General features: G+C 44.9%; 1 protein-coding gene across 1 annotated transcript; it reads right to left on the bottom strand.

Moving 5' to 3' along the window:
* Positions 1 to 1,589: 1,589 nt before the first annotated feature.
* On the bottom strand, positions 1,590 to 18,353 carry NXNL2 (nucleoredoxin like 2). The gene is made up of 3 exons (XM_082241687.1): positions 17,949 to 18,353; positions 8,574 to 9,553; positions 1,590 to 2,333 (listed from the first exon to the last, which is right to left on the bottom strand). The coding sequence occupies exons 2-3, from the start codon at positions 8,873 to 8,875 to the stop codon at positions 2,165 to 2,167; spliced, it is 471 nt and encodes a 156-aa protein (XP_082097813.1). The 5' UTR covers positions 8,876 to 9,553; positions 17,949 to 18,353; the 3' UTR covers positions 1,590 to 2,164.
* Between the last annotated feature and the right edge of the window lie 1,124 nt (positions 18,354 to 19,477).

Here is a 19,477-nt window from a genome sequence, read left to right as displayed (position 1 = left end):
AGCGAGAACAGCGGGGAGGTGTCAGAAGCTCCTATAGGGAGACCCATGCTTCGCAGGAAGCTGCCACGTCGTGAGTCCAGAAGACGCGTTTCCGTTAAGGAGCTTCTTTGCTGGAAGCGCTTCCGCAGACAGCCACTGTCGGAATCTACGAGTGACTAGGGCAGACATGTTTGAGGAGCTCTGTCACACACAGAGGTTTGTGGAGCCGCACAAACTCTGAGGGAGCACGATTTTACGCACAAGCAGCTAATCATCCCATCATAACGGCCACATAAAATTAAGAGGCCACAGGTGTCATACACACATCTTCTAATGCCCAGGCTTCGTCTATATTCTGGCTTGAAAGTCCCATCGCAATCTCCAGGAATAAATGCTTTATGCAGAGTCCATCCAGAGTCTACTTGGATTGGAAGTGGCTCTCCTGGGTCTCCGCCAAACGTCTTTTGTGTCCATTGCTCCTTTGTCCTTGTAATTGGGATTGAATCTGAGACCTTTGGCATGCAAAATCACTGAACAATGCCCCCCTCAACCCTAAAGCTGCAGCCCCTCTTTTCCCTACGCCAGTGTGGTGTAGTGGTTAAGAGCGGTCGACTCGTAATCTGGTGAACCAGGTACACATCTCCACTCCTCCACCTGCAGCTGCTGGGTGACCTTGGGCTAGCCACACTTCTTTGAAGTCTCTCAGTCCCACTCACCTCACGGTGTTTGTTGAGGGGGAGAAAGGGAAAGGAGAATGCTAGCCACTTTGAGACTCGTTCGGGTAGTGATTAAGCAGGATATCAAATCCAAACTCTTCTTCTTCTTCCCTGGGCTTATCCGGGAATTTAATCCGGAATCTCTCTCACACAGAGCAAGAATCAAGTCACCTGACTGGGGTGGCCAATGTCACACCCTCCAGACGTTGCCACAGTACAGCTTGCATTGTCTCTCCCCATCAACCATGCTGTCTGGGGCTGCTGGGAATGGCAGTTCAACAACAGCTGAAAGGCACCAAGTTGGATAACCCTGCCCTAGACCATCATCCATGGACCGTAATGAGTGCCTCTTCCATATTCATCTCCCTGATCTCTTAGACTGGCCAAAGTGGCTCTCTCTCTTGTCTCCAGTGGATGTGAAGACTCTACAACAGGCTTCCTCAACCTCGGCCCTCCAGATGTTTTTGGCCTACAACTCCCATGATCCCTAGCTAGCAGGAGCAGTGGTCAGGGATGATGGAAATTTTAGTCTCCAAACACCTGGAGGGCTGAGGTTGAGGAAGCCTGCTCTGTAAGCACAGAGGTTGCATCTTCTTCTCTTGACGGCGCCCGCACAACTGAGCAAAAATAGAGAGGTTTATCAAGCTCATGACAGGCTGCCATCCATGACTGGTGGGCTGTGATTGGCTCGGTGATTCACAAGTTGTATAGCATTTGCAAGGCCAACACCTGTTAGCAGTGAAGAGATCAGGGTGGAATAAGAAGCAACCCAAAAAACTCCAGAGGGAAATATATTACTAGAGAGAAGAAAGCATGAACTAGTAGCAAGAGAAGCATTAGATAACAGGCCATCGAGTTTTTGTTTTCAATTTGGTACGCAGTAAAGGAATCAAGTAAGCTATAAATGGATTTATTAAAGCAAATACTCTCTTATTTTAGTAATATAAATTATAAACCAATACTCCAAAAAAGTCTTCTTGCCAAGAAATATAGTTTTCCCTGTAGAGTTTTTACCTTTGTAAAAAATAACAGGCTTGCATAGATTGGAGAGGGCACTCTTTCTAACTGCCAAAATCCTCTTTCCTAGATAAAGCTAGCCTTTACCAAATTCTTCAGCTTTGGTTATGTTCTATGTAATAAAAGCATAAATAATACAAAAGAGATGGAAGAGTACATTGGACCCAGCTATGCTTAATTCTTCCAGTCACACAGAATTTTAAATAAAGCAAAACGACGTTCAAACAAAGGTGGGTATCCAACTAAGTTGTACTCAGAGTAGATCCATTGAAAGCAATGGACCACAGTTAGTCGCGTCCATTCATTTCAATGGGTCTGAATTGGGTATAATTTGGTTAGATACCATCCGAAGAAAAAGCCATTTCTCTGCTTGGCCTAGTTGTGAAGGTGGGAATTCCAATTACACAAAGGATTTAGCTAAGCTATCTTTGTATGAAATTCCCACCACTGGTTCAGCTGCAGAAATTCTGAAAGATGTCTGCCCCTTCCAGCCAGTTTCGGAAGCAGTTGAGTCCCCGTTCCCTTATCTGTTTCCTTCCTTTATCGGTGATGACTTCTCCAGTTTGTTTAACAATCACAAGTTTAGGAATGGCTGTGATGTTGTATCTCTTCTTCAGCTCACTGCAAAGAAAAAGAGGGGGCAGGAAAAGAGGAACACACGGGTGTAAAGTGCAAGAGAAAATAGAGTGGATTAAGCGTGATTGAATATCTATTTTTACTTAAAGTTGGTTAAAAGAATTGTAATAGGGTTGTTATTTAAAAAACAACCACACAATTTATTGTAAGTCTCTTTAAAAAGTCACCTGGTTTAAAGTGCTAATTCAAATAACAGAAGCGTTTTCTATAACACACACAGACAATATTCTGAAAAATTTCAAGCACTCTTCAAACCAGAACGAGATGTTACATTAATATCACACTCCCATGAATACTTATATAGTGGTGCCTCGCAAGATGAAAAGAATCCGTTCCGTGATTCTCTTCGTCTAGCGGTTTTTTCGTCTTGCGAAGCAAGCCCATTGACGGATTAGAGGATTAGCGCTATTAGCGCTATATTAGCGGCTTATCAGCTTATCGGATCAGCTGATAAACGGCTTAGCGGCTTAGAAAAAGGGAGGGAAAAGGGGAAAAAACCGCAGGAACTCGCAAGACATTTTCGTCTTGCAAAGCAAGCCCATAGGAGATTCGTTTTGCGAAGCACCTCCAAAACGGAAAACTCTTTCATCTAGCGAGTTTTCCGTCTTGTGAGGCATTCGTCTTTCAGGGCACCACTGTACAGAACTCACTTCCACTACATTTGGCAGAGCTTGTTGCCAGGTGCATAGCACTGAAACCAAAATGACTGCAGAAGCCTTAACTAAACATTTCCATGTTTTTTGGAGCATGATCGAGCTTGTATGAGTGAGCTTGTAAGAGCATAATTTCCCCCCCTTAAATTAGGGGCTTTTTGGGTGTTGGGTTTTCAAGCTCAGAATAATTTAGATTCCATCCATGCAGTTTCCCAACCCAATTACAGGAGTATGGAGTGCGAGAAATGATTTACGCATTATTGTTTTGAAAACAGCCAGACTCCTCCTCTGGGTAAACATGCGCTGCACCATGCAAAGTCAGTCAGTAGAGTCATCTCATTGAGACTTTGGCACATTCAAAGTGATTGGGTGGTGCAAAACAATGGGCTGCATCCATCAGAGATAATGTTGCATGCTGTTTACATGCTCATTTATCTGAAGACAAAGAGTCAAACCAAAGGAGAGAGAGAGAGAGAGAGAGAGAGAGAGAGAGAATGAATACTACAGCGCTTATCCCGATGCTGTGGATTTGCTTAAATCTCCGGATGGCCTCTGGATTATACAGACAAACTGGGGGATGAAGCAAGTTCAGGAATTCTTTATTTAATTTATTTGTTTATAAAAGTACTTATACACATCTGCCTGCTGAATCTCTGCTGGAAGATTGTTTCACAGCCTAAGATTACACCCAATTTGTAGTTGGGACCAGTTAGGCCTCCGTAACATGTAACATGAGGGCAGTGTTGGAAACCCAGATATGTAAACTAGGCACCAAATGGCTCCTTAACCCAAGGTTGCAGTCACCAAAATGGAATGTCTAGATGCCATTTGGAGGGAAGACAGCTCTAAAGTCTGATTTTTCAAATGATTGATTCTGTGGTTGATTCTCAGTTGAACATCTGGCTAGTTCAGATGACGACCTTGAGCTAGGTCAAGAGCTGTGGGAAGTTATAGCAGAAAAGCAGAAATGTTAAAGAAGAAGAAAAGAAAAGAAGAAATGGACAGTCCACACATATATTCTATTCCAGCCTCTTTTTCTTAATGGTGACTGCTCAGGCTGCAAAAAAAAGCGTTTTTGGTTCCTGAAATCTGTTCCAATCGTACAGATAAAATATAGCTGATAGAATTCTACAGAATATTAGTGAATGAAACCAGTCCAGATCCAATTATCCCCAGATGTATAGAATGAGAGTCAAAACATGCTGGAAATGCAAAGAATCAGACGGAGACTTTTATCATATGTGGTGGACGTATGATAAAGTAAAAACATTTTGGGAATTGATCTATAATGAACTAAAAAAGATGTTTAGATATACCTTTCTCAAAAAAACAAAAACAAAAACTGGAAACAATTTTGCTAGGTTTGATGGGAGAGCAAATTATGAAGATACATCAATGACTATTTATGTACGCCACAGCAGCAGTGAGAACTTTAATGGCCACAAAGTGGAAGCTACAGGAAGTACCTATGATTGCAGAGTGGCAGGCGAAGATGACAGACTTTGCAGAATTGGCCAGACTGACCTGCAGGATTCAGGACCAGGACAATCAAAAATTTCAAAGGGACTGGAGTAAATTTATTCTATATTTGAATCATAACTGCAAAATCTGAAGACACTAGCAGGACTGAAATAAATCCTTCAATGTGGATAATAGAAGTGAAAGAACGAAAATGCGAGACAGGACTTGAAAGCGGAAAACCTGCCAAAGGGAAGGAGGGAATTCGCATGCTCAGCAGAGCAGAAAGCTTTATGTTTGTTATTGCATTGTTGAAAATATTGTTTGAGAAAGAAAATAATAAAAATATATTTTTTAAAAAAGAAAACAGTCCAGATCCAATTATCCCTAGGTGGTGGAGATGCCAGGTGCCATAGAAGACTGTATGAGGGACAACTAACATGCCTCTGTCAGATGATATCCATGATTGAGCTGGGATATAATGGCTCCTTAAGGGATCATAGACCCAAGTTGTTTTGGGCTTTGTATATCAACACAAGAGCCTTGTGTGGCATTTGGGCAGCCAATGCCAATGTTTTAGCAGAGGTATCACATGCTCTTGGCCATCTGACCCTGCCAGAAGTCTAGCTGCTGGTGCTACAGGACACAACAACCCGCATAAAGTGTGTTGCAATAATCCGTTTTGAGGCTCCTAGTCCATAGAATACAGTGGCCAAGTTATCCCCATCTGGATACAGACATGGCCGATGTACTAGATGAAGCTGGTAAAAAGCACTCCCAACCACCAAGGTCACTTGGGTTTCTAATGCACCAGGGGTATCCAGCTAAGGTAAAGGTAAAGGACCCCCGGCCAGTTAAGTCCAGTCAAAGGCAACTATGAGGTTGCAGCGCTCATCTCGCTTTCAGGCCGAGGGAGCTGGCGTTTGTCCACAGACAGCTTTCCAGGTCATGTGGCCAGCATGACTAAACTGCTTCAGATGGAAACCAGAACACACGGAAACGCTGTTTACCTTACCACCACAGTGGTACCTATTTATCTACTTGCACTGGCGTGCTTTCAAACTGCTAGGTTGGCAGGAGCTGAGACAGAGCAACAGCAGCTCACCTTGTTGTGCGGATTCGAACTGCCAACCTTCTTACTGGGAAGCCCAAAAGGCTTGGTGGTTTAGACCACAGCGCCACCTGCTTCCTGAGTAAACAAGCACATAATCACTGACAGGTCCACCCGCCATTGTGAGACTCAAAGCAATGAAGATGCCTTCCCAGCCGTTGCCATTGGCTGTGGGTTTCTTGTGATGTCACAAAGGCACTTGGCAACTGAGTGGATATAAAGGCAGGCCAAGGGGAAAGCCCTTTTCTGTTTTTAGCAGGACACACCTGGCAATGGATGTGACATTCAGCACTGCCCAGGTTTCTTCCACTTGGAGGAGGCAAACTGGTGAATGGAAGGAGGCAATCCGCTGACGGTGGGATGCTAGGGAGTGATAATAAGGCAAGTTTGCTTGCTTGAAGGCTGCTGGTATCTGTGGTTGGAAGCTGGTGGACATCTCATGATGGACCTAAGAGAAGCTGGCAGATGTTGGTGGATGGAAGCCAGTGGCTTTTGGATTCAGAAGTCAGTGGAGGCTACAAGGCTAAAGCAGACTGATGTTTGTGGATGTCGGCCGATGGAAGTTCACCTTTGGAAGACAGTCAACAGAAGCCAGTGGATATTTGTGGATTGAAGCCAGGGCACAAACGTGAATGGATGTCATGTTTTTGGATGTCAGTGTGATGTTAACATGAGAGTGCTGGAGGTGAAACAGTTAAACAGGTTACCCAATCAGGACCCAAGGGGGTGGAGTCAGAGGGACTATAAAACCAGCTCTGGGGGAATTCATTGGAGGAGTTCATTGGGAGTTGGGTGGTTGGTGGGAGTGAATTGGGCTAAAGTTGTGGGTAGGTTGAGTTGAATTAGTGTAGCGAAATAGGCTGAGTCAGGAACAGCTAGACCTTCAGGTTCCCTTCTATGATTCACCTGAGAGCAGTTTCTCTTAAAGTACTTCAAGGGACTGTTGTGACAGTAAAAGGAAACAGCCCCTTGTATGCTGCTACTTCAAGGAAGGATGGGTTCAGGTGCTGCAGACAAACCTGCTTAAACCAAAGTGTCAATTCAAAATGGGAGATTTCGGAAAAGAGCAAGTTTACACACAGAGATTCAATATATGGTGACCAAGTCCAGCAACGAGATTTCCTGGCACAGGGTAAAAGAATTGTGGCTGCTCAAAATATATGCAAGGATAGCAGGCCATCTCACTTGGGTTACTGGGCAGTGGATCTCCAAGGTCTCAGGTGAGGATCCTCTGCAGTCCTTCTACTTGCAAATATTGTTCTTTACCAGAGCACCTTCCCTCCCCTCTATTCCAACTCAGTCCCTGCTGGCGTGGCCAGGGATGATGGGAGTCATAGTCCAGCAACATCTGGAGGGCCACAGACTTGTCCCCTCCCCATGCCTGTCTCAAACCAACAGGTGCAAGTTGTTAAAAACCTTGACAAATGGGCAGAACTGATAGAAAGGCCACAGAGCACCCCTTTCAAATTTGTAAGGGCAGCACTTGCCAGCACTGAAACTTTGGAATTCCCTGCCTATTGATGCGAAAATTTTTACATATCACTTGGGGAGAAAGACGAACTAATGCCAGTGTACTGGAAGAAGCAAAGATCACCAGTGTTGAAGCAATGATTCTTCAACATCAACTTCGTTGGACTGGTCATGTTGTGCGGATGCCTGATTATCGTCTTCCAAAGCAAATATTCTGAACTTAAAAATGGAAAGCATAATACTGGTGGTCAACAAAAGAGGTTCAAAGACTCTCTCTAGGCAAATCTTTTAAAAATGTAGTATAAACACAGTTGGGAAACACTGGCCTGTAAGCACTCCAGTTGGAGAACAGCCTTTACCAAAGGTGTCATGGGCTCTGAAGACGCTCAGACTCAGGACGAAAGGGAGAAACGTGCTAAAAGGAAGGCACACTTGGCAAATCCTCACCGTGATCAACTCCCACCTGGAAACCTATGTTCCCACTGTGGAAGGACGTGTGGATCCAGAATTGGCCTCCACAGTCACTTGCAGACTCAATGTTAAGACAGTGTTCATGGAAGACAATCTTACTTGGCTACAAGGGATCGCCAAAAAAGAAGTCGTCTTTGCTGTACTCTTTTCTGCACCTGTTAAAAACATTTTTGTTCCTACAGGCCTCCCCAGATATTTAGAAAGTTGATACAATCCGTTTTTCGCTTATTGCTATTTTAACTTTTGAACGTCTTATTGTTCTTGTTAATTTTATTGTTGTAGCATTTTGTGTGTGTGTGTGTGTGTGTGTGTATACCGCTTTGTGAGTTTTTGCTTTGTTTTACAATAAAGCAGTGTACAATTTTTATGACATGAAACCAGTAAAGGACCATAGGTAAAGGGACCCCTGACCGTTAGGTCCACTTGTGACCGACTCTGGGGTTGCGCGCTCATCTCGCTCTATAGGCCGAGGGAGCTGGCGTTTGTCTGCAGACAGCTTCCAGGTCATGTGGCCAGCATGACTAAGCTGCTTCTGGTGAACCAGAGCAGCACACGGAAACGCTGTTTACCTTTCCGCCGGAGCGGTACCTATTTATCTACTTGGACTTTGATGTGCTTTTGAACTGCTAGGTTGGCAGGAGCAGGGACCGAGCAACGGGCGCTTCCCCCGTCACGGGGATTCGAACCACTGACCTTCTGATCGGCAAGTCCTAGGCTCTGTGGTTTAACCCACAGCGCCACCCGCGTCCCTTACAGGGACCATATATTAGGACCATAGGCACCTCTATAAATTATAGGGACCATATATAGGGCAATAGGCACCTCTATAAACGCTAAACAGGGCTTTGACCCTACCTGGCAGCACCGGAGGATGTCCTCCCCCATTCCTGCACACACCTGGAATTAGGAGGCGAGGCTTAACCATTGAGTGGGCGGAGGGGAAGCAGATCTACATACGCGGGGGAGGGAGCGAGGTCTTCCTCTTCCTCAAACTCCTCTGCGCGGGCTTCTGCATTCCCACACACGTGTTCCACCCGCAAGCCACTCCCTTCTCCTACTCACTGCTTAAAGGTGTCTTGGAAAGGCACCGCCAGCCATTCCCCGTGCATGTTCTGCATGTAATTCACCATCTCTTCGCGGCTGCGGTCCGACGAGACGAACACGATCTCGAAGGGCGCCGGCGAGGGCGCGTCCTCCACCAACTCGCTGTAGAAGTCGCACAGGATCGGCGTGAAATCCCGGCACAGGGAGCACCAGGCGGCCGAGAAGTACAAGCCCACGATCTTGTTCTGCAGCGCTTGCTCGGGATCCACGGCTTGGCCGTCCCGGTTCACCAGGAAATGCCCAGTGAAAATGTCCACCATTCTTTCTCACCGGCGCGACGAAGATCCGGGAGTGGTGGTTGGTTGGGGATCCTTTTTCCCCGGCTGCCGATCTCCCAAATTGAGTGCCCCCCCCCGGGGGGGAGGGAAGCCACGTGCTAGCGGGGATCTGAATTTCTAATACGATCCGCCGCGCGCGGCGTCTCCAAAGTTTGGATGGAGCGAATGTTTCTGCTTCAGAGGGAAATCAGCAGCGAGGAACCAAATGGAGAGGGTGGTGGCATATACCCTACTTTCCTGAGCTCCCGAATGGGCTTTTTTCCCCTCCAGAAAGCCGAAGATCCTAAGGAGGAGGAAGCGGGATGAAGGCGCAACGCGACCCCAAACGTCCGGGAGAGAAACGATTTTGCGCGTGGCTTTGGAGAGGCAGCGTCAGGCGAGAGGACTGCAGGGGCTCTGGGTTATCCAAGCCGTGGAGCGTCTTAAGGTCGATGCCTTTGTTTGCCGCGGATATAAATGGATGAGCTCGCTAAAAATAGCCCTCCCGAGCCCGGCGAGGTTGGAAAGCTCCTTCTCTGAGCATCCCGAGATCCGATTGCGCAAGGGGGCGGGTTTCTTCGCGCAGGAGGCGAAGCAACAGGTCTGCTCAGCTGGTCCTTGCGCAGGTCGGAGAAGCGTCAAGCCGGCAGGCGAGAGAAAGGCACGATCGCTCGCAGAGTCCTGCAAAAAGAAAAAGAAAAAGGAGGGGATTTGGGGAAGGAGTTATAAAATCCTGCTCTGCCGGCTTACACCGACAAGCGACAGTTGCGCAATAACGCAGAGAGTCGTGGACAAGTTGTCGAGTTCATGAGAATTCTTCCTCGGGCTAGACGTTAAGCCAAAGGCTGTGTTTACCTGTAAAGCACATTGAAAGTGCCTTCTTTTCTTCAAAGAAGTCTAGGCACTGTAGTTTGTGAAGGGTTAATGGGGGGTGAGCTGCAATACCCAGAATTATTTTAATTTCCATTTTTGAAAGCAGTTCAAATGATTGAAACTTACTTACAGATACTTTTATTCTGGTTCTCTTTAGCACAGTGCAACTTACATGATGGACAGCCAAAGGACCTACCTCAATCAAAAACTTCCAACAACCCGTTTCTTTATTTCCAACCAACATTCGCTATTGTCTCCTCACTATTCAAAGCCACGAGTACGTCCAATGGGAATCCCAGATTGGCTGTGGTTCTGCCCTGTCATTTCCCCATCCAGGTGAGCTACGGTGACACACAGGGCTGTCCCATCCATGAGGCAGACTGAGGCAGCTGTCTCATGTCGGCAAAATCTAAGGGGTGCCTCCACTCAAAGGCCTCACACAACTTTTCTGAGACCCCAGAAAGTGAGACAGCACCTTCCCATTTTGCCTCAGGCAATAACACCGGATCCAAAGCTCTACTCCAGCACACTGGCTGCTACTGAAACATGAACATGTTAGAAATCAATATTTTTCAGTGTGCCCGGTCAGTTGTAGACAAACTAAATTTTGGAACCAGCGTTTGAAACTGGTTTCAAATCCAGATAAAAACAGAGTCCTGGTTAACATTAACAATGACAGTAAACTCTAGCCCTCTAGATATCTGGGACTACAGTTCCCATCATCCCTAGCAAACAGGACCAATGGTAAGGGATTATGGGAATTGTAGTCCCAAACATCTGGAAGGCCAGAGTTTGCCTATGCCTGCTTTACTTCTTTGAGGCCAGTAAGGGAAATCTAAGCTCAAGAAAGGAGCTTGGGAAACCCTGGGGCCTCATGACAAATCCTGGAAGGTTAAGGCAGAAGCAAATGCACAGTGTTAGATGTTTAACTCAGAATTCAGTTCTACTGTGTTCAATGAGGTTTACTCCTTCGTAAGTGTGCTAGAATTACAGCTTCAGTTCCTAGCTGTTGGGGATTGTAGAGTCTGCACTTAATCTTAACAGTGGTAGTATTTATATGGTTGTTAATTGGTTGTTAAGCCACCTCAGGAGCCTATTAGGCTGAGAATGTTATCTTTACTTAATTACCTACTACCTGATATGCTGAAGGTGTTTAATAAAGAATAACTTGCTTGGGTGCAGTAACAGATAAAGAAGGTATTGTTTGGGAAATAACCTTGCAAATTTGCATCCTGAAGCACTGATGTATTTCAGATGTGGAGCTCTAATGCGAAGCTCAAAGCTACAAGAGCTTCTCCCATGGATTGACTGGGAGAAGCAGATCTCCACTCATTCCTTTTGTGCAGTTGGAGCTATATCTTGGAATGAAAGGACAGCTTGCCCCCTCAAGAGCTCTGGGCATATATTGGTGTTCACATAGCCTTCTGGGTGGAGTGTAAACCTGAATGGCGTTTTACATAAAGCCATCGTTACCACAGCACTTCAACTTCGAGGCAGCTCTAGTCTTTGACCATCTTTCCTGTTGACACACAATGCTTTTTGGTCTTAATCAGCTTTGCTGTCAAACTTTCAAAGCAGTATCCTATATGCCAAAAAGTAGTCCTCATTACATGCGTAGTTAAAACAGCATCATCTGAATGCAAGACAGAACAAGCTCAGAGGAACCTCAAGATTTGCAGAAGTAGAGAAGCATATTGGGGGACGGGAACTCAGCTCAGTGAGGACTGAGCATGCTCAGTAGACACGGAATGCTGGATGGCTAGCGGTGCTGAATGGAATGGCGTCCTCTGAACAGGAGCAAGACTCCAACTTTTTGTTTCAGATCTTCGTTCTAAATCATTCAAACCCAGTTCAGGGTTTTCCATTAAGGACACAATATGGGTTTACCACTTGATGATTTTACCACAGTCTCTACTTCCTGGGATGGTAATGTGTAACAGCTACATCCAAGTTATACTTGACAAATGTTATGGCAGTTCAGTGTGATATAAGCAAATATAGTGGTACCTTGGGTTGCAAACGCCTTGGGTTACAAACACTTTGGGTTACAAACTCCGCTAACTCGGAAGTAGTACCTCAGGTTAAGAATTTTGCAGAAATCGCGTGCCAGCGGCACAGCGGCAGTGGGAGGCCTCATTAGCTAAAGTGGTACTTCAGGTTTAGAATGGTTTCAGGTTAAGAATGGACCTCCAGAACGAATTAAGTACCTGAGGTACCACTGTACCAACTTTAGTGGCGCAGATTTTTGAGCAGGGGTGATGGAAGCTATAGTTCACAAATGGGCATTGCAGTAACAGAGAGAAGGTCATATAAATGTACATTTGTAGTCAGCGTTTTGCAAACTTCCCAATAGCGCACTAGCTGCAGTGAAAACCTCCCTTGCTGTTGCCAGTGTTGGGCCTCTGCGACTCGACCAGAAACCATGCACAATTCATAGAGAACTGCATGATATATGCAGAGAACTACATGTGTAAACAGTTATTAAAGAGTTCATTGAGAAAATGTCAAAGAGGTTGCTACATTTTGGAGATACATCTCTTTTGGTCACAGCAACATAGCCTATGTGTATTTACTTCTTCAGATGTATTTATTTACTTGTCTGTAAGGTGCTCTGAGGTTTGTCGCCATGCCTCTATTTATACAGAGTCCCTGATCTTCTGTCAAGGGAGCAAATTAGCTTTAACTTGATACCAAGATGGCACTGTGTATTAGACAACTAACAAACATGTCTTGGCCACTACCAACCAGCAGCCTTTTCAGGCAATGAAAACACTCACCATCTATTTATAGTGTGATTAGAGAATACCTGTGTGTCTTTCTTTGTATTTTCAACAGTGGTTGCGTGTTTATTTTGCAATCCTCGGAAAGACATTGATTTGCCCACGAAGGATAAAGGAAGAATCATAGATAATAGAATCATAGAGTTGGAAGAGACCACAAGGGCCATCGAGTCCAACACCCCGCCAAGCAGGAAACACCATCAGAGGACTCCTGCCAGTTACAAATCCACTGAGTGGTAGCGCAGTCAAGACTGCATTTTACCAGCTTCTTTACAAGAATATCATGGGGCACCTTGTCAAATGCCTTGCTGAAATCAAGGTAGGCTACATCCACTGCGTTCCCTTCATCTACCAGGCTTGTAATTCTGTCAAAAAACGAGATCAGGTTAGTCTGACATGACTTATTTTTCAGAAATCCATGCTGACTATTGGTGATCACAGCATTCCTTTCTAGGTGCTCACAGACTGTTTGCTTAATGATCTGCTCCAGAATCTTCCCTGGTATTGATGTCAGACTGACTGGGCGGTAATTATTTGGGTCCTCTCTTTCCCCCTTTTTGAAAATAGGGACAACATTTGCCCTCCTCCAGTCTGCTGGGACTTCGCCTGTTCTCCAGGAATTCTCAAAGATGACTGCCAGTGGTTCTGAGATCACATCTGCCAGTTCTTTTAATACTCTTGGATGCAGTTCATCTGGCCCTGGAGACTTGAATACATCTAAACTAGCCAAGTATTCTTGTACTATCTCCTTAGTTATTCTGGGCTGTGTTTCCTTTGCTGAATCATTTGCTCCAAATTCTTCAGGTCGGGCATTGTTTTCTTTATTGGAGAAGACTGAGGCAAAGAAGGCATTGAGGAGTTCAGCCCTTTCTGTGTCCCCTGTTTGCATTTCACCATCTTCTCCTCTGAGTGACCCCACTGTTTCTTTGTTCTTCCTTTTGCTACGAACATACCCATAAAAGCCTTTTTTGTTGCTTTTAACCTCTCTAGCAAGCCTGAGTTCATTCTGTGCTTTAGCTTTTCTGACTTTGTGTCTACACGTGACACAGTTTTCAATAGGCATATTGTACCAAGTCAACCACTGGTCTGCCTAGCTCAGTATTGTCCGCACCAGGAATGGAGAATCTATGCAGTTCATTCCCTACTCACACAACTATTTGTAGTTAACTTTCCATACCTCTTGGGATGCGGGTGGCGCTGTGGTCTAAACCACAGAGCCTAGGGCTTCCTGATCAGAAGGTCGGTGGTTCGAATCCCTGTGACGGGGTGAGCTCCCATTGCTTGGTCCCTGCTCCTGCCCACCTAGCAGTTCGAAAGCATGTCAAAGTGCAAGTAGATAAATAGGTACCGCTCTGGCAGGAAGGTAAACGGCCTTTCCGTGCGCTGCTTTGGTTCGCCAGAAGTGGCTTAGTCATGCTGACTACACGACCTGGAAGCTGTACACCGGCTCCCTCATCCAGTAAAGCAAGATGAGCACCACAACCCCAGAGTCGTCCACGACTGGACCTAACGCTCAGGGATACCTTTACCTTTACCTTTCCATACCTAACATTGAAAGCAGCCACTTCCCTATGTTTGCTGTGAAAAAAGCCAACAAAAGTTAGTATCAAGGCTTCTGGAAAGCTGTTCCTTTCCCGGTTGCAGCAAGAGTAGAGATAACAAGGTTAAGACCTTTTTAATAAGTTTTATTCAATCTTAATAGCGAGAGACAAAAGAACAACAATGGCGTTGCTCAAAACTGGGCTCCACCTCCCACATTCCTAACAGCAACATCTCCCAAGTGTCTGCTTGGGGCCAAAAGTCTCTGATCCCGTTATTCTTGTACCCTTAATGAACGCCGAGTTCTGGGGGAAGGGGGGGGTCTGAAATACTCTCCAGTGACATGTCAGCTGGCTGCCCTGTCACAATCCCACCCACCCCCCTTCTAAAACTGCCCAACTATTTTGTTCATCTATCTCTCGAGTCATAACCTTCCTCCACCCCCTCAACTCCCTGCTGTAAATCAGTGCTACATTACTCTTCTCCTGCAACATCAGGAGAAGGGTGTGTGCGATCTCTACCACTCCTCTTCCGTCTCGTCCTCTTGAGTCCAATCCCTGACAGACAGCTACTCAAACCAGATTCCCTACCCTGTCTGTTCCCACTGGTCCCTTAATCTCGAGTCTCTGCAGGTAATCAAAGTGTGTAACCCCAGATCATGATGTTGGGAGGGTGTATCATATATCTGCCTTTGCTGTAAATTTAACAAGTTCAAATCCTGCCATTTAATTTCATTTATACAGTCTCCTCTTACATCATTGGGGTATCCTGCCAAACAAGCCCTAATACCCAGACCATACCTTACAAGATCTGGAATGTGGCCTGACTGCACCTCAATATATCTGCTTATCTTTCATTAGGTCTTCTAATGAAGGCAGCCCTGTACAGGGATGTTTTTAATGTTTGAGGTTTTTCGTGTTTTAATATTTTGTTGGAAGCTGCGCAGAGTTCGGCTCACGCAGTCCAGTCAGCTGGGCAGCATATAAATAATAATAAAATTATTATTACTTCCCTGTATGATCTTAGGAATAACTTCAAACGACTAAGAAAATACATTTCTCATAGCACAGTTCTTTTTTTGTTTCTTTTCCTTCTAAGCTTTCAGCAGTAGACCCACTTCAAGAGTTAATCCAGCAAACATTAGCTGGTTATAGCATCTGCTGCTGATAAGAAATGGCCTGTTTTGTATATATGGAATATATACTCTTGTTTTGCCTTTCCATTCTCTCAGTGACATAATCCAAAATGTTGGGGCTGCAACGTATTAACTAAGAGAAAAACTAGCTAGGGTACAATAGAATAACCCAGTTACTATGGAACTGAATTTTTATATTTATTAAATCAGCTTCCCCTTCAACATTTTCAAAATCACCCATTCCTAGCAGCATTAATGGGGCACGACATGAAATACATTTCCAGGCTGAAGTCTGCTTTTCTGTAGATACAGATTCTGTGACTCTAGGTTGGAACTGGGACAGAGCAACGGGAGCTCACAATTTGAACCACTGACCTTCTGATCGGCAAGCCCAAGAGGCTCAGTGATGGAGACCACAGTGCCACCCACGTCCCTAATATGTAACTCATTGAAATGCAGCACATTTGATGTTCGCAGGCCAAGGAATTCATATACCATTTCTGGAAACCAGCTTTCCCCCACTGCTATTGAGGGGGGAAAGTTAGAAGACCAATGGAGGACATGCAGACTGTGTTTACTTTCTACTACCGAGTGAGCATCCTCTATGAAAAGTAGCTGTACAAGTCTTGCTGTACAACTCTGGTAGTAATTGGATTCCTTCCGTATGAATATGTCGTGCATTAATGGCTCGTTTGCGCTATCATGCTTTTGTGAACCATTGTACGTTTTGTATTATGCAACACTGAGGCCTTTCCAAATTGAAAATGGCTTTAATTGCTGCTGAAAATGGCAGTAATTGTAAATTCAGTGCCAACGGCCACATATTTCCTTTGGGGAGTCCTTTAGAAGAAATGTGTCCCTTGTTGACCAGGTAAGAGCAGCAATTTCAGAACATGCAATTAACATGAGGCACAATTCATCAGCCTCTTCAAAAGGGGGGAGATACATATTTCCTTTGATGGAAGAAAATAACATTTTTGTTTTTCAAAAGGCTCACACTATGTAAAGTGTGATTTTGTTAACATCCTTTGATCCCCACATATGGGGATTTCCCTCCAGCGACATGGTACAGAAACGTCTTAGCATCCCAAGCTAGACAAAAAAAGGAAATAAATTGCAAAGAGATTCAAATGGCTGACAAAATCCATTAAATGACCAACAGCACAATCCCAGGCCTTTCTACTCAAAAGTAAGTTAGTAGAACTAATAGCATGTCCTCTAAAAGCATTTACTCCCAGGTAAGTGTTACATGACTACACCCGAAGATATTCTTCCCAGAACCCAGAGTTCTGACTCCAAATTGTAAACTGAACTGTGATCTTTGGATGAAGGGTGGGATAGATATTTAATAAATAAAAACAAAACAAAACTCTGCTTTGAGAAACTTAACTTCTATGAAGTATTCTATCAGATATGCTAAATAATAACAATGTACAATTGGATCTAATATACATGCTATATGGGAACAAAATGTTTTGGGGCAATTTGCTAAGGGAAGCTTCATAAATGCTGGATGTATAGGAAAGCATTGTCAGAAAGAAATTAAGTATTCCTGTTGTAGTGACAACAAAAGCTAAAGGCACAATTTACTCTGGAGAATAACTTAAGCTTTAAACAGGAACAGTCATACTGTACAGCAGTGCAAACTCGTTTTTGTAAACTACTGAGAATTTTTAGAACTGATGTGATCTTTTTTATATAGCAATTACAATTTTGACTTAAGAATTGGGATACTTTTGAAATTTTTATTTAGGGCCTTTTGTATTTAGTATTTAAGTACCGCAAACAACACTGAGTAATATTTTTGGGAGTCAGAATATAACAGTAGCAAGTTGTGTAATAGGGCTGCCATACATCTGGAATTTCCCAGACATAGCTGAAATATGGCTGTCGGAAATAAGGTGTCTGGGCAAAAATCAATGAAATGTCCAGGGAAATCTGGCTGTATGGCAACCCATATTGGAATTCTAGATTTTGGCGAATTTCCTTAAAATATCTCAAAAACACACAAAAAAACCCCATTCTCAACAACTTTGCATCCCACCCCAAAATAGGTCTTTTTGTGTCTGGATTTTGAAATATGGCAACCCTATACCCTATGCATATAAGAAGGAAAATGTTTCTCACCCTGTTGCACAGGGTCTCCTATAATTACTATTTACAAAACCTTGAAGAAAGATAGAGTTGCATCTAATGAAAATGTGACTTAAAGGCTGATAATTTTCCTAATGGCCATTTTCATTGTTTTGAGCCAGATTTCTTTCAAAGGCCAGAACCAATACAAAAGCAGGGGAGGGGAGGGCAAAGGGAAATTCTCCTTTTAGGGGGCAAGTTGAAAGCAATTCCTCCCTTGCCATTTCTTCAAATGTCAGTGATTCACTGAGCTCCACAACAACATAAAGGTAAAGGGTAAAGGGACCCCGGAGCGTTAAGTCCAGTTGCAGAAGACTCTGGGGTTGCAGCGCTCATCTCGCTTTATTGGCCAAGGGAGCCGGCGTACAGCTTCCTGGTCATGTGGCCAGCATGACTAAGCAGCTTCTGGCGAACCAGAGCAGCACATGGAAATGCCGTTTACCTTCCCGCCAGACCGGTACCTATTTATCTACTTGCACTTGACGTGCTTTTGAACTGCTAGGTGGGCAGGAGCTCACCCTGTCGCGGGGATTCGAACCACCAACCTTCTGATCGGCAAGCCCTAGGCTCTGTGGTTTAGACCACAGCGCCACCTGCGTCCCCCACAAAAACATACCTGATGCTTATTCAAGGCACCCCATATCCTGTTGATTATCTGATCCCAGCACTCCTGATATGTCACTCTATCATCTAGGGCAGCTGTTTTGACCTTGTCAGTTTGAATTGTACATACATGTACACACACACACTGGCTGCAACCTTTTAAATGTACCCACTATCGTGCTTGAAACCTTCCAGCCTTTAAAAGAGAAACACCCCATTGGGCAGTTTAGAATTTTAGTGTTGTGCCGGTCATGTGACGCCTCCAAGCTCTTTTAATAGTTTTAAAGGGGAAACTGGTTCACACTTCTGATGTGGTTTCCATACCGCACCCAGGGAGACATGTTATGAAAGCCCGTGATTTTCCAGATGTGGAGCTGACCTTGTAAATGGCCAATCATCACAGGACTCGAGCACCAACAGGAGGAGAAGAAGGAGAGTTTGGATTTGATATCCCACTTTATCACTACCCGAAGGAGTCTCAAAGCGGCCAACATTCTCCTTTCCCTTCCTCCTCCACAACAAACACTCTGTGAGGTGAGTGGGGCTGAGAGACTTCAAAGACGTGTGACTAGCCCAAGGTCCCCCAGCAGCTGCATGTGGAGGAGCAGGGAATCGAACCCGGTTCACCAGATTACGAGTCCTCCGCTCTTAACCACTACACCACACTGGCTACACCACACTGGAGTGCGCAGGAAGCAAGTGGGGGCCACATTGAGAGTGGACCCTTTCGCCTTTCAAGTTCAAAACACGTAGCCTCGGTAAGACACACAGAGACAAGCCCAGATAAAACTCTTCCTTCCTTTATAAACCTTGGCAGCAGCAATGGAGAACCTATGGCAGCATTATTATTTTGCATTTATTTCCCACCTTTTCATCCAGGGGGCATGCACAGAAGTAGGCAGGGATAGAGACAGAAGTGGGCAGAGCAACTAGGCGGTTTCTTACCTTTGTAGAGATATTCTGGCTACACAATCTGAAGTTTTTGCATGCCCTACCCAACCCATCCTCATCCGTGCAAGCAAAAGGCATCATCATAGTTTAAGGATATGTGTCGGCCAGGCAAAAGCCCTCAGGAAGAGAGCAGAGCAGGGTTGGCGAGGCCGTGGCCTATGGAGAAGTGTTGCTTGGGTGGAGTCCCAAAGGCATGGGAAGCAGCATTTGGGTCCTAGGCCTGCAGTTATCCACTGCTGCTTTGCAGCTCAGGAAAGGGGCTCAACATCTTCTGGAGAAGATCTGCATACTGTAAAGTTACACTTGAGACATGGGGAAAGGACTTTTGGCAGCCACACCCAGGGCAGATGGACACTCATGGTTTGTAACGTTAAGGGTCAAGGAATGGTTTTCGTAACACAGATGGGAGAGAGAACACCCTGGTTTTAACGTTCATAATGTGCTATTAAAATGCGACACCAGAGGGCCCTGCAGAGCAACCAGCAGTAAGGGAAATTAGTGTTTTGACGGGGGAAACAAAAAATGCTTTTAATTTTCAGGCATGCCCTGCAACGTTTTAGAACGATGTATCCAATATTGTTCTAATGGCGT

This window comes from Podarcis vaucheri (genome assembly GCF_965113315.1).
Source record: "Podarcis vaucheri genome assembly, chromosome: 11".
Taxonomy (NCBI): domain Eukaryota; kingdom Metazoa; phylum Chordata; class Lepidosauria; order Squamata; family Lacertidae; genus Podarcis; species Podarcis vaucheri.
This window is presented reverse-complemented; position numbering and strand designations above follow the sequence as displayed.